Genomic DNA, 12,572 nt, shown 5'->3' on the forward strand with positions numbered 1-12,572 from the left:
AATTGCAGAGGAAAAGATCGATGTCGGCATTTCGTCATTAATCACCTACGGAACGGACATTATGTAGTATCAGGGGATACCTGTACCCATGAAAGCCTTGCACAGCTGATAGGCTATTACCAGACTTCAGAAATCGAGCCTTTTGGAGAAAATCTTACAACAGTTTGCACTCAGGTATGTTCAACTCTTCAGAATTCACTTAGTTCCTGATGAAATGAAATCAAACATAGTAACTATTGCCTTTGGCTGAGGCTAAAAATCAGAGAATCATAGGACTGGAAGGGACCTCGAGAGGTCTTCTAGTCCAGTCCCCTGCACTCAAGGCAGGACTAAGTATTGTCTAGACTATCCCTGACAGGTGTTTGTCTAACCAGCTCTTAAAAATCTCCAATGACAGAGAGTCTACAACCTCCTTAGGCAAGTTATTCCAGTGCTCAACTACTCTGACAATTAGGAAGTTTTTCCTAAATGTCCCACCTAAACTGCCCTTGCTGCAATTTAAGCCCATTGCTTCTTGTCCTAGCCTCAGAGGTTACTGAGAATAATTTTTCTCCCTCCTCCTTCTGTAGAACCTTTTATGTACTTGAAAACTGTTGCCATGTCCTCCCTCAGTCTTCTCTTCTCCAGACTAAACAAACCCAATTTTTTAATCTTTCCTCACAGGTCATGTTTCTAGACCTTTAATCATTTTTGTTGCTTTTTTCTGGACTTTCTCCAATTTGTCCACATCTTTCCTGAAATGTGGCATCCAGAACTGGACACAATGCTCCAGTTGAGGCCAAATCAGTGTGGCGTAGAGCGGAAGAATTTTACTTCTTATGGCTTGCTTACAACACTCCTGCTAATACATCCCAGAATCATCTTTGCTTTTTTTTGCAACAGCGTCACACTGTTGACTCAAATTTAGCTTGTGATCCACTATGACCCCAGATCCCCTTTTGCAGTACTCCATCTGAGGCAGTCATTTCCCATTTTGTATGTATGCAACTGATTTTTCCTTCCTAATTGGAGTACTTTGCATTTGTCCTTATTGAATTTCATCCTATTTACTTCAGACCATTTCTCCAGTTTGTCCAGATCATGCTGAATTTTAATCCTATCCTCCAAAGCACTTGCAAACCCTCCCAGCTTGGTATCGTCTGCAAATTTTATAAGTCTATTCTTTAGGCCATTATCTAAATTATTGATTAAGATATTGAACAAAACCAGACCTGATCCCTGTGGGACCCCACTTGATATGTCCTTCCAGCTTGATTGTGACCACTGATAACTACTGTCTGGGAATGGTTTTCCAACCAATTATACATCCATCTTATAGTAGCTCAATCTAGATTGTATTTCCCTAATTTGTTTATGGAGACGGTCATGCGAGACAGTATCAAAAGTCCTACTAAAGTTAAGATATACTGCATCTAGCGCTTCCCCCCATCCACAAGGCTTGTTACCTTGTCAAAGAAAGCTACTAGGTTGGTTTGATATGATTTGTTCTTGGCGAATCCAAGCTGACTGTTATTTATCACCTTATTATCTTCTAGATGTTTGCAAATTGATTGCTTAACTATTTGCTGCATTATCTTTCTGGGTACTGAAGTTAAGCTGAACTGGTCTGTAATTCCCCGGGTTGTCCTTATTCCCCTTTATATAGATTGGCACTATATTTGCCCTCTTCCAGGCTTCTGGAATCTCTCCCATCTTCCATGAGTTTTCAAAGATAATCACTAATGGCTCAGATATCTCCTTTGTCAGCTCAAGTATCCTATGATGTATTTCATCAGGCCCTCATGACTTGAAGACATCTAATTTGTCTAAGTAATTTTAAACTTGTTCTTTCCCTAATTTACCCTCTGTTCCCATCTCATTTTCACTGGCATTTATTATGTTAGACATCCAATTGCTACTAACCTTTTTGGTGAAAACAAACAGAAAAAGTCATTTAGCACTTTTGCCATTTCAACATTTTCTGCTATTGCTTTTCCTCCCTCACTGAGTAATGGGCCTATGCTATTCTTGGTCTTCCTCTTGCTCCTAATGTATTTGTAGAATGTTTTCTTGTTATCCTTTATGTCTCTAGCTAGTTTAATCTCATTTTGTGCCTTGGCCTTTCTAATTTTCTCCCTACATACTTGTATTATTTGTTTATATTCATCCTTTGCAATTTGACTTAGTTTCCACTTTTTGTAGGTCTCTTTTTTGAGTTTCAGATCATTGAAGATCTCCTGGTTAGGACAGCGTAGTCTCTTGCCATACTTCCTATCTTTCCTTCGCAGTGGAATAGTTTGCTCTTGTGCCCTTAATAATGAAACTCTGAAAAACTGCCAACTCTCATGAACTGTTTTTCTCCTTAGACTGGCTTCCCATGGGATCAACTCCCTGAGTTTGCTAAAGTTTGCTTTCTTGAAATCCATTATCTTTATTGTGCTGTTTTCCCTCCTACCATTCCTTAGAATCATGAACTCTTATCATTTCATGATCACTTTCACCCAAGCTGCCTTCCACTTTCAAATTCTCAACCAGTTCCTCCTTATTTATAAAAATCAAATCTAGAACAACCTCTCCACTAGTAGCTTTCTCCACCTTCTGAAATAAAAAATTGTCTCCAATACATTCCAAGAACTTGTTGGATAATCTGTGCCCTGCTGTGTTATTTTCCCAACAGATGTCTGGGTAGTTGAAATCCACCATCAACACCAAATCCTGTGCTTTGGATGATTTTGTTAGTTGTTTAAAAAAACACTCACTTCTTCTTCCTCGTTAGGTGAGCTGTAGTAGACCCCTACCATGACATCAACCTATTTTTTACCCCTTTAATCCGTACCCAGAGACTTTCAACAAGTCTGTCTCCTATTTCCATCTCAACCTCACTCTAAGTGTGTACACATTTTTGATATATGAGGCAACACCTCCTCCCTTTTTTCCCTGCCTGTCCTTTCTGAGCAAGCTGTACCCTTCTATACCAATATTCCAGTCATGTGCATTGTCTCCCCAAGTCTCTGTGATGCCAGTTATGTCATAATTGTAATAATAGTAGTTTATTAACTAGCATTTCTAGTTCTTCCTGCTTATTCCCCATACTTCTCAGATTAGTATACAGACATCTAAGGCCTGGTCTACACTAAAAAGGGGGTTCGAATTAGGGTACGCAAATTCAGCTACGTGAATAGCATAGCTGAATTTGAAGTACCCTAATTCGAACTACTCACCCGTCCAGACGCGGCGGGGTCGAACTCCGCGGCTCCAAGGTCGACTCCGCCACCACCGTTTGCAGTGGTGGAGTACCGGAGTCGACCGCGGCGCTTCCGGAGTTCGAACTATCGCGTCTAGATCAGACGCGATAGTTCGAACTCCGAGAAGTCGAACTCACCGCGTCGACCCGGACGGTAAGTGTAGACTAGCCCTAAGATACTGATTTGATTTCCCCCCAACCCACGTTCTCTCTTGTTGCCCCCATGTCTTCCCACCTATGTGCAGGAAGCAAAAAATTTGTTCTCAACCCTGGTAAGCTGCCTTGGGTATTGATGCCAAATTAGACAAGTAGATAGAACTTAAAATATGTGAAAGAATGCATTGGACACAATATCTGCAAGGAGCAGTTGTTGTATAAGGACGGGGGTATGGCTGGACAGCTCAGATTAGATCAGGGAGCTGCACGCTTCAGCCTGCACCAGGCTCTGGTTTTTGTTGTGTTAGAATTATGTAACATGAAAATAAAATAAATTAAAATACAAAGAACATGTCATATTACCAGGAGTGGATGGATTTGAGACCCATCAGGAAGAATTTTCACAGTGACTTCAGATGCCAGGACTTCACACACCCAGCCAGTAAAAATGAATGGCTTGAAGCCACCAGTAGACCTGAGTTTGCTTAGTGACCAGGCTAAGAGTCAGCTGTGCCCATTATGTATGATTGCAGTGGATGCAGACAGAATGGGTGGTGTCAGGAAAATTGCCTTATTAGGCATTGCTGGTGCAGAGGTCCTAGGTATTCTTAACAGCTTCCAACTCTGGCCCCTGGACAGTACTGACAGCGTGATTTTGATAGGATTTTAGCAGTATAGTTTGAAGTTTATTGTGTACCTAGAAAAAATGAAATATTTCCTTCCATATGAAAGTACACTACAGACTTGAAGTTCTAGGATCAGGCCTGCAATTTTGGCCCCTTAAGAGGTTTAGATTTAAGACAGAGTGGGTGGTAAGTTGCAGCAATGCGAAGGTGCATGAGCTACTACTGAGGGAATTCTGTGCCAAAAATTCTGAACCAAAAATAAAAATTGTGCACACGATATTTTAAAATTCTGCACATTTTATTTGTCAATAAATAAATGTGGCTCCAGCATGGCAGTGGGGAGCACAGGCCACTGGCTGCATTGAGGTGGGAGATCACCCTGAAGCTCCCACCTCCCCTAGTACAGGGACTCGTCAGTGAGGCTGCACCTGACCCTGACACAGTGCAAGGGCTGGGCCTGCCCCAGAAACATCCTGGGGTCCTGCCCCCTGTGTCAGGCACACCAGGATCCAAGTGTGGAGGGCTTAGTGTGGGGGATCCAGCTGTGGGGTGAGAGGTTTCTGTGTGGGGCAATCTGGTTGTGGATGGCTCAGTGGGAGATCTGGATGCACCGGCGCTTGTTAGGGGATTCTGAGTGCAGGGGCAATGGGACTCTGGAGGGGATCCAGGTGAAGGTGGTTGGGGCTCAGTGGGGGAGGGGTCTGGGTGTGGGGAGATAGGGCTTTGCAGGGGGGGCTGGGTGTGGAGAGCTCAGTGGGGGGTCTAGGTGCTGGGGGAGTAGGTCTTGATGGGGCGGGGGTCCAGGTGCAGCTGACTGGGGCTCAGTGGGGTGGGGGTCTGGGTGTGGGGGGCTCATTGGGGAAATCGAGATGTGGGGGTAGGGCTTGTCAGGGTGAGGGTTTGATGCGTCTGCTTAATGTGGGAGCCCAGATGCTGCCAAGGGGATGCCTCATGCCTGGCTCCCACTCCCCCCCCTCCGCAATTCCCCTAACACCTTTTCTTCCCCATCTCATGCCCATGCCCTATCCTCCTCCCCTCACTCCAAGGGTGCTGGAACAATTTGTATAGTGGGGTGCTGAGAGCCACTGAACCAAAGTGCAAACTTTGTGTATAATGGAAATCACTTCAAGCCAGGGGGTGCAGCAGCACCCCTATTTCCAGCACCTATGCCTCACTCCCACATTCCCCTCTCCCTGCCCTATTCCATCCCCCTTCCTTCCCCACTGCCTCTTCTCCTTCCCCCCCTTCCCTCATTTCCCCACCTCCCCTTACCCAGCCCCACCACAGGCACTCACTGTTGCACACAGAAAACAGGAAGGGAAGCACTACTGGCACTAGGACCCAGGAGGTGACATTTTCAGCTGCTGAGTTAGTGGAGCCCAGACACAGCCTCCTTCAACTGGGCAGCTCTATGCTTACAGAAATGTGTGGGGGCAGTGGCATATAACACCGTGTGCCCCAAATGCCTTGCCGCTGTTTCGAGGCAACCCCCCACCCAAAAACTGTGCCCATGATCATCCCCCTGTGCAGCTTCCCGCAGAATTCCCCCAGGAGTAAATTTGATCAGAGATTATAAGCTAACTGTAGAAAAAGCCATACAGCTCTGCAAAGCAGCAGAACTGGCAAACTTGCAGATGCATGCAGGTACAATGGGCTCCATCTTGGTCGATGCCAGGGATCTTCAGAGTTGTAAGCATGAGTTTCGACAGCTTGAGCCTAAGGACCAGGCTGTGTACCTGGAGGCTGCAAAGGATTCACATCCACAGTGGATCAGGCACAGAGAAGAACATGTAACACACTGATCAGTGAATTGCATACGTTTTAAGGAAGGGGGAGAGTCAAGAAACCATATGTGAGGTTATCATGCAGCAGAATACAGGAAACTCTGAGACTTGCGTTAGGGCGCAAAGATTTTCAGAGTTATGTCTACGAAATACCATTTGTCAGAAACTGATCACAAATCCCCATTAACTATCTCAAAGAAGGATCTGTGGGAAGCCCTACCCAGAATTTCAAGCCTGCTACCAAAGCTTCAAAAATATGACTACACTGCTGAATTTATTTAGCAAGTTGTTTAATTGTAGCTGACAGTTTGTTGATCACCTGACATGAGATCCACTGAGATCAGAATCAAGCAAGTAAATCGGACATTGACATCAACATCGGAAAATACTCAGGTGCTGTGTCACACATGGGAAAAGTTACAAGGTGTTACAGCACAGGATGAGACACTACAGTCCATGCTTCATGCTGAACATTCCAGAGGGAAAAAATTGTTCATGGCCAAGCACTGTATATATTGCAGGCATTCTCTCTCTATGCCAGATGGTGTTCTCCTTCTAGGAAAGGGTTTTGTGATTCAACTTGTATTCAAAATAAATGTGAAGACTCATTCATGAGGGCATATAGAAACGGAAAATGCAAAAGGAGGGCATGAGAAGCAATATATTGGCCAGGAGTAAGCATAGTTGTCACTCGCATAGTAAATGCTTGTGTCACGTGCCAAATACAGTATACAGATCATCCCTACCTTAAAAAAAAAAGTATAGGCACATCAGCTGGAGTCTGGGACACTGTGGATATTTTAATCCTAGAGGACAGATAATACTTAACTGGCATTGATGCATATTCAAGCTATGTAGAGGTGGCTCAGCTAAAGGAGGCCACATCAGTGCAGATGATCTTAAAGCTTAGAGCTATTTTGTAGATTTGGGATTTCTAAATAGATTTTAAGGCCTTCACAGAAGATTTGGGATTTCATTATATAACCTGCAGTCCTACATACCCTCAGCATAATAAACTGGCAGAATATGGAGTTAAATTTTGTACAAAGTTGTTAAAGACTACACATACAATGGAAGGTTCTCTCATTATTTTGCTAAATTACTTGGCAACACTGTTAAAAAGTGATATGCTACATGCTAAATTACTGCTGGGATGTCAGATCAGGACAAACTTCCCCATCTGGGTACAGCTCAAAGAGAAACTCACAAACAAATGTGAGAGTTAATAAAAAGGAAGAACAAAGAATATCACTGTGCCAAAACTGCTGTATACCCAAGGACGTTTAAACCAGAGGAAATTGTTAGAATTTGGACTGATAGCAGCTGGGGAGACAGGGCTGAGGTCAGATACCTGCTTGCCCCAAGATCATACTAGATTAAGTCAGAGGACACTTGCTGAAACAAAACCACAAACACCTGTTGCTGCTTCCAGTGATCCACTGAAAAAATGAGTTGCCTGAGTTTTCATAGGCACATTCTTCTGTGTACTCACCCGTCACAATATCTGTATACTTGTCTAGGGCCATATCCGTCTGCACAGAGCCACTGGGCTCACTTACTAATGATGTTGGCTACACCAAGGCCACAACAAGAAGCAGCTACATCTTCAGTATAGTCTGCTGACTGGCCTGATGCAACTCCCATAAAAACACACAGTGGTAGAGTAGTTAAACCCCACAGACTCACTGAACATTGCTGAATCTTTGAGGAATAGTTTGATGGAGCAAGAACATAAGTTTGTTTATTTATTTACTAATAAAGGGAAGGATATATGAAGTAGCTGTTATTGTGTAAGCACATGAGTATGACTAAAGAGTTCTGAACGGTCATCCTCTGTACTGGAAAATGGGGCTGAGGGCAGCTGAGGCAGCTGCAGGCAGCAGGCTTTGGTTGCTGTTGTGTTAGAGTTCTGTAATGTTCCAAGAAAAGAATGTTAAAACATAAGCACTGTTGCTTTAGTGCAGAGAACACCACAGTGTCTCAATGATTAGAGGCCCATCAGGAAACATATAACCAAGTCAAACTGAAATGAAAGTGGTAAAATTGTATGAAAAACACCTGTGTAACTTTTTCCCTTCTCTTTTCACCATGGATGTTGCTGGTAATTCACTGCTGTCAAAGGCTCTTGCCCATCTAAGTCCATAGGTAGTTAGACATGGAGAACAGATACACTTTAGTCCCAGTTCTGCTCTCATTTTCACCAGTGTAAATCATAAATAGCTCCACTGTTGTCAAGGGAGTTGCTAAAGATTTGTACTACCATACTTGAGAGCAGAATTTGGCCTTTTTTGGCTGTAATTTCAGATTACCTGCACATCTTATTTCTACAGCACAAAACAAAAAGAAGAAATATCCCCCGGGGCAAATAGGTGCATCTGAAAGCTAGTCTACACTAGGAGCGCTACATCAGCGCAGCTGAACCAATGCAGCTATGCTGCTGCATCACGTCTGGTGAAGACGCTCTGTGCCAATGGGAGACTTCTCTCCTGTCGGCATGACTACTCCACCTCCATGAGAGGTGGTAGCTATGTTGGTGGGAGAAGCTTTCCTGCCAACATAGCACTGTCCACACCAGTGCTTACGTTGATGTAACTTATGTTGCACAGAGGGATGGCTTATTCACACCCCTGAGCGACATATGTTGCACCAACATAAGTGGTAGTGTGTACAATTCCTGAGGCTTTGATTCTTGAAGCATCCCACCTCAACTACTGTCAGAAATAGGGTACCAGACTAGATGGACCATGGGTCTTTTCGGGTATAGCAATTTGATGTTCCTAACACTCCTTGTGGAGTATTATATGAAGTTATTTAAGAAGGTATTGCCTTATGCAGAATGAATAATTCAAGGTTGCTAACTGAACTTATTTATATCATTATTAAAAAGTGAAGAGTTCATGCTATTGATCTCTCAGGAAAGGCATGAACATCCCACTTACCACCATAGTAGTTATTCATGATGTGTTTTAGGGTACGTCTACACTACGGGACTATTCCGAATTTGCATAAACCGGTTTTGTAAAACAGATTTTATAAAATCGAGTGCGCGCGGCCACACTAAACACATTAAATCGGTGGTGTGCGTCCACGGTTCAAGGCTAGTGTCGATTTCTGGAGCGTTGCACTGTGGGTAGCTATTCCGTAGCTATCCCATAGTTCCCGCAGCCTCCCCCGCCCCTTGGAACTTCCGGGTTGAGATCCCAGTGCCTGATGGGGCAAAAATCATTGTCGTGGGTGGTTCTGGGTAAATGTCGTCAGTCACTCCTTCCTCTGGGAAAGCAACGGCAGACAAGCATTTCGCGGCTTTTTTCCCTGGATTGCCCTGGCAGATGCCATAGCATGGCAATCATTGAGCCTGTTTTGCCTTTTGTGACTGTCACCGTATGTGTAATAGATGCCGCTCACAGAGGCGATTCAGCAGCGCTACACAGAAGCATGCTTTTGCTTTTGCATGATAGCAGAGATGGTTACTAGCCATACTGCACCATCTACCATACCATAAATTGATAATAAGATGGTCATGGTTACCAGTCCTTTTGCACTGTGCCATTTGCTGCTGTCATAAGTGCCCCTGGCCGATCAGCCAGGGGCGCAAAAGCCAAAATTGGGAATGACTCCCTGAGTCAATCCCTCCTTTTTGGTATCTAAAAATAGAATCAGTCCTGCCTAGAATATGGGCAAGTGTACTAGAGAACCACTGTATCATAGAGCCAGAGAGCACAGCTGCTCTGTGTCAGATCCCACAGAAATTATGAGCTGTATGCTATTCACAGGGGGTGCTCCTGCAACAACCCCACCTGTTGATTCCGTTCTTCCCCCAGCCTTCCTGGGCTACCATAGCATTGCACCCCCACTTGTGTGATGAATTAATAAAGAATGCAGGAATAAGACACAGTGACTTGTTAGTGAGAAATGAGTGGAAGGCAGCTTCCAGCTGCTATGATAGTCCAGACAGGACAGTAAGGAGTGTGGAGAAGAGGAGCCCAGCATCCCTCTGCTAGTCCAGGGGCAATTGAATCTTTTCTTTACACATGAAGGGTGGGGGCTGATGGAGCTCAGCCCCCTGTTGCTATTATGAGGATGGTTACCAGCCATACTGCACCATCTACAAGGAAAAATTAGGGCCAGGCGCCCTTGATTGACCTCACTGATGCTAGTCGGCATGGTTACCAGCCCTTTTGCACTGCCCCATGTGCCAATAGACTGATGACGAGGACGGGTATCAGTCGTATTGCACCATCAGCCACCCATGGCGGGGGGGGGGAGTGAGGATGTTAGTGTTGACGGCTGCAGCATCGCGTCTATCTGCAGCATTTAGTAAAGATAGGGTGACATGTAAAAGAGTCAAGAGAGGATTGTTTTCCCTTTCACTTCTGGGGGTGGGTGGGGGGGTGCGTAAATTGCCGAGCTATGCCCTGACCCACCGCGGACACGGTGTTTGACCCTAGAAGCATTTGGAGCTCAGCCAAGAATGCAAATGCTTTTCGGAGACTGCAGGAACTGTGGGATAGCTTGAGTCCTCCAGTCCATGAGCGTCCATTTGATTCTTTGGCTTTCCGTTACGCTTGTCACGCAGCAGTGCGCTGAGCCCCTGCTATGGCGTCTGTCTGGAGATTTTAAAAAAATGATTTTTAATTTCGTCTTCTGTAACGGAGCGCTGATAGAACAGATTTGCCTGCCCTTACAGCGATCACGTCCGCATGGTCCATGCGGGAGCTCTTTCTTTATTTTGATTTTTAACTGCATCGCCACACGTGCTGATCGGAGCTCCATGCTGGGCAAACAGGAAATATTCAAAAGTTCGCGGGGCTTTTCCTGTCTATCTGGCCACTGCATCCGAGTTCAGATTGCTGTCCAGAGTGGTCAGTGGTGCACTGTGGGATACCGCCCGGAGGCCAATACCGTCGATCAGCGGCCACACTAACCCTAATCCGATATGGTAATACCGATACTAGCGCTACTCCTCTCGTTAGGGAGGAGTACAGAAACCGGTTTAAAGAGCCATAAAAATCGATATAAGGTGCCTCCTAGTGTGGACGGTTGTGGCGTTAAATTGGTTTTACGCTCCTAAAACCGATTTAAACGCCTAGTGTAGACCAGGCTTTAGTAACTAACTACTATTTTTTCCCCCACAGCAAATTGAGAAAAGTTTATATGATGAGATCGCTTTGGATCAGCAAACCTCTTCAAAAGAAAGTAAATCAAACAGTGGAGAAGTCAATCCCTTGCTGACAAGGCAAGTGTCTGGCAGCTCACAAACCACTGTGCTAATGAAGGAAGCCACCTCTCTACCTCCAAAGTCAAAGAGAGAGCACAAGAACTTATCAGAAGAAAGAAAGAACTTTAACTCCCAGGTAGGATTTATGCAGAATGCAAAAGTAATGTCCCACTGTTGGGGACTTGTCTGAAGCAGAGACAGCAGGTACCTTGAATTAATTAGTGTCGCTAGGGTGACCTGCTGTGCTGTGACAATGTTCCAGGAAGTGCCGTACCGATTTGGTGATGTTTCAGAATCAGAAATACAGATTCAGTAACATTGCCCTTGGAATTATTGTCTGTCAACATAAGAACGGTCATATTGGGTCAGACCAAAGGTCCATCTAGGCCAGTATCTTGTTTTCCAATAGTGGCCATTGCCAGTGCTTCTAAGGGAATGAACAGAACAGGTAATTATCAAGTGATCCATCCCCTGTCATCCATTCTCAGCTTCTGCCAGAGGTCACTTTACTAGGCAAACAAAATGTGATCATATTTTTGGCCACTAGTGAAGAGTGAAATTCACCTCTATGCAGTGGTCCAGGTATAAGGCCTGGGCACTCAAAATAGAGCTTTAAGTGGGACTTAAGTTGTGGACAGGCCTTGAACTGGCCTTTCGCCCGGGAATGAATGTAATCCTATAAATCAGTGGTTCCCAAACTTGTTCCACCACTTGTGCAGGGAAAGCCCCTGGCGGGCCAGGCCGGTTTGTTTACTTGCCACGTTCACAGGTTCGGCTGATCGCGGCTCCCAGTGGCCATGGTTCACTGCTCCAGGCCAATGGGAGCTGCTGGAAGCAGCGGCCAGTATGTCCCTCAGCCCACGCCGCTTCCAGCAGCTCCCATTGACCTGGAGCAGCGAACCGCGGCCAGTGGGAGCCGCGATCGGCCGAACCTGCGGACGGGGCAGGTAAACAAACTGGCCCGGCCCACCAGGGGCTTTCCCTGCACAAGCGGTGGAACAAGTTTGGGAACCACTGCTATAAACACATATCCCCTGTTTTTCTCAGAAGTGTCATAGGAAAGTAGTGATGCTGAAGGAGTTAGCAGTGATTGTGGACAGGTTACATATTAATTTGCAATGTGACTTGGCATCAAAAAAGCCAGTGCAATCTTGGGCTGCATAAGCAGAGGCATCAAGTCACAGAGCAAGGAGGCGATGTATGGCTACTGTGTGGCTCTGGTGACCCCTTACCTAGAGTAGAACATTTGGTTCTGTGGCTCTCCACAGTGCACTAAGGCCCACGTCTGACCTCCCCCTCCACAAAAAAAAAAAAATGTAGAGAGCTGCTGCTTGTCAGGGGTGAGGAACTGACTTCTAGAGACAGGCCCAAATGGTTTCTGGTTGAGATTTTCAGAGAAATACTACAGAGAATGTAACCATACATCCTCCTTGAAAATTAATGATTGAATTCCCCTATGTTGCTTTGAAAATCTCAACCACTGTCTTTATTCTGAATCAGGCCAAATTCTCCACTGGCTTCAATAAGCGTTCTGAGGAAGGACTCGGATATAAGTAAGGATGTAG

General features: G+C 45.1%; 1 protein-coding gene across 1 annotated transcript in view; it reads left to right on the top strand.

The window, feature by feature from the left end:
• SH2D7 (SH2 domain containing 7) overlaps nt 1-12,572 on the top strand; it is a 31,338-nt gene that overhangs the window by 16,758 nt on the left and 2,008 nt on the right. The window contains exons 5-6 of the mRNA XM_044979842.1: nt 9-174; nt 10,925-11,143. Of these exons, the coding sequence (XP_044835777.1) occupies nt 9-174; nt 10,925-11,143 (385 nt within the window). The remainder of the gene's footprint in view (nt 1-8; nt 175-10,924; nt 11,144-12,572) is intronic.

The sequence above is a fragment of the Mauremys mutica genome, chromosome 11 (genome assembly GCF_020497125.1).
Source record: "Mauremys mutica isolate MM-2020 ecotype Southern chromosome 11, ASM2049712v1, whole genome shotgun sequence".
In the NCBI taxonomy this organism is placed as follows: Eukaryota; Metazoa; Chordata; order Testudines; family Geoemydidae; genus Mauremys; species Mauremys mutica.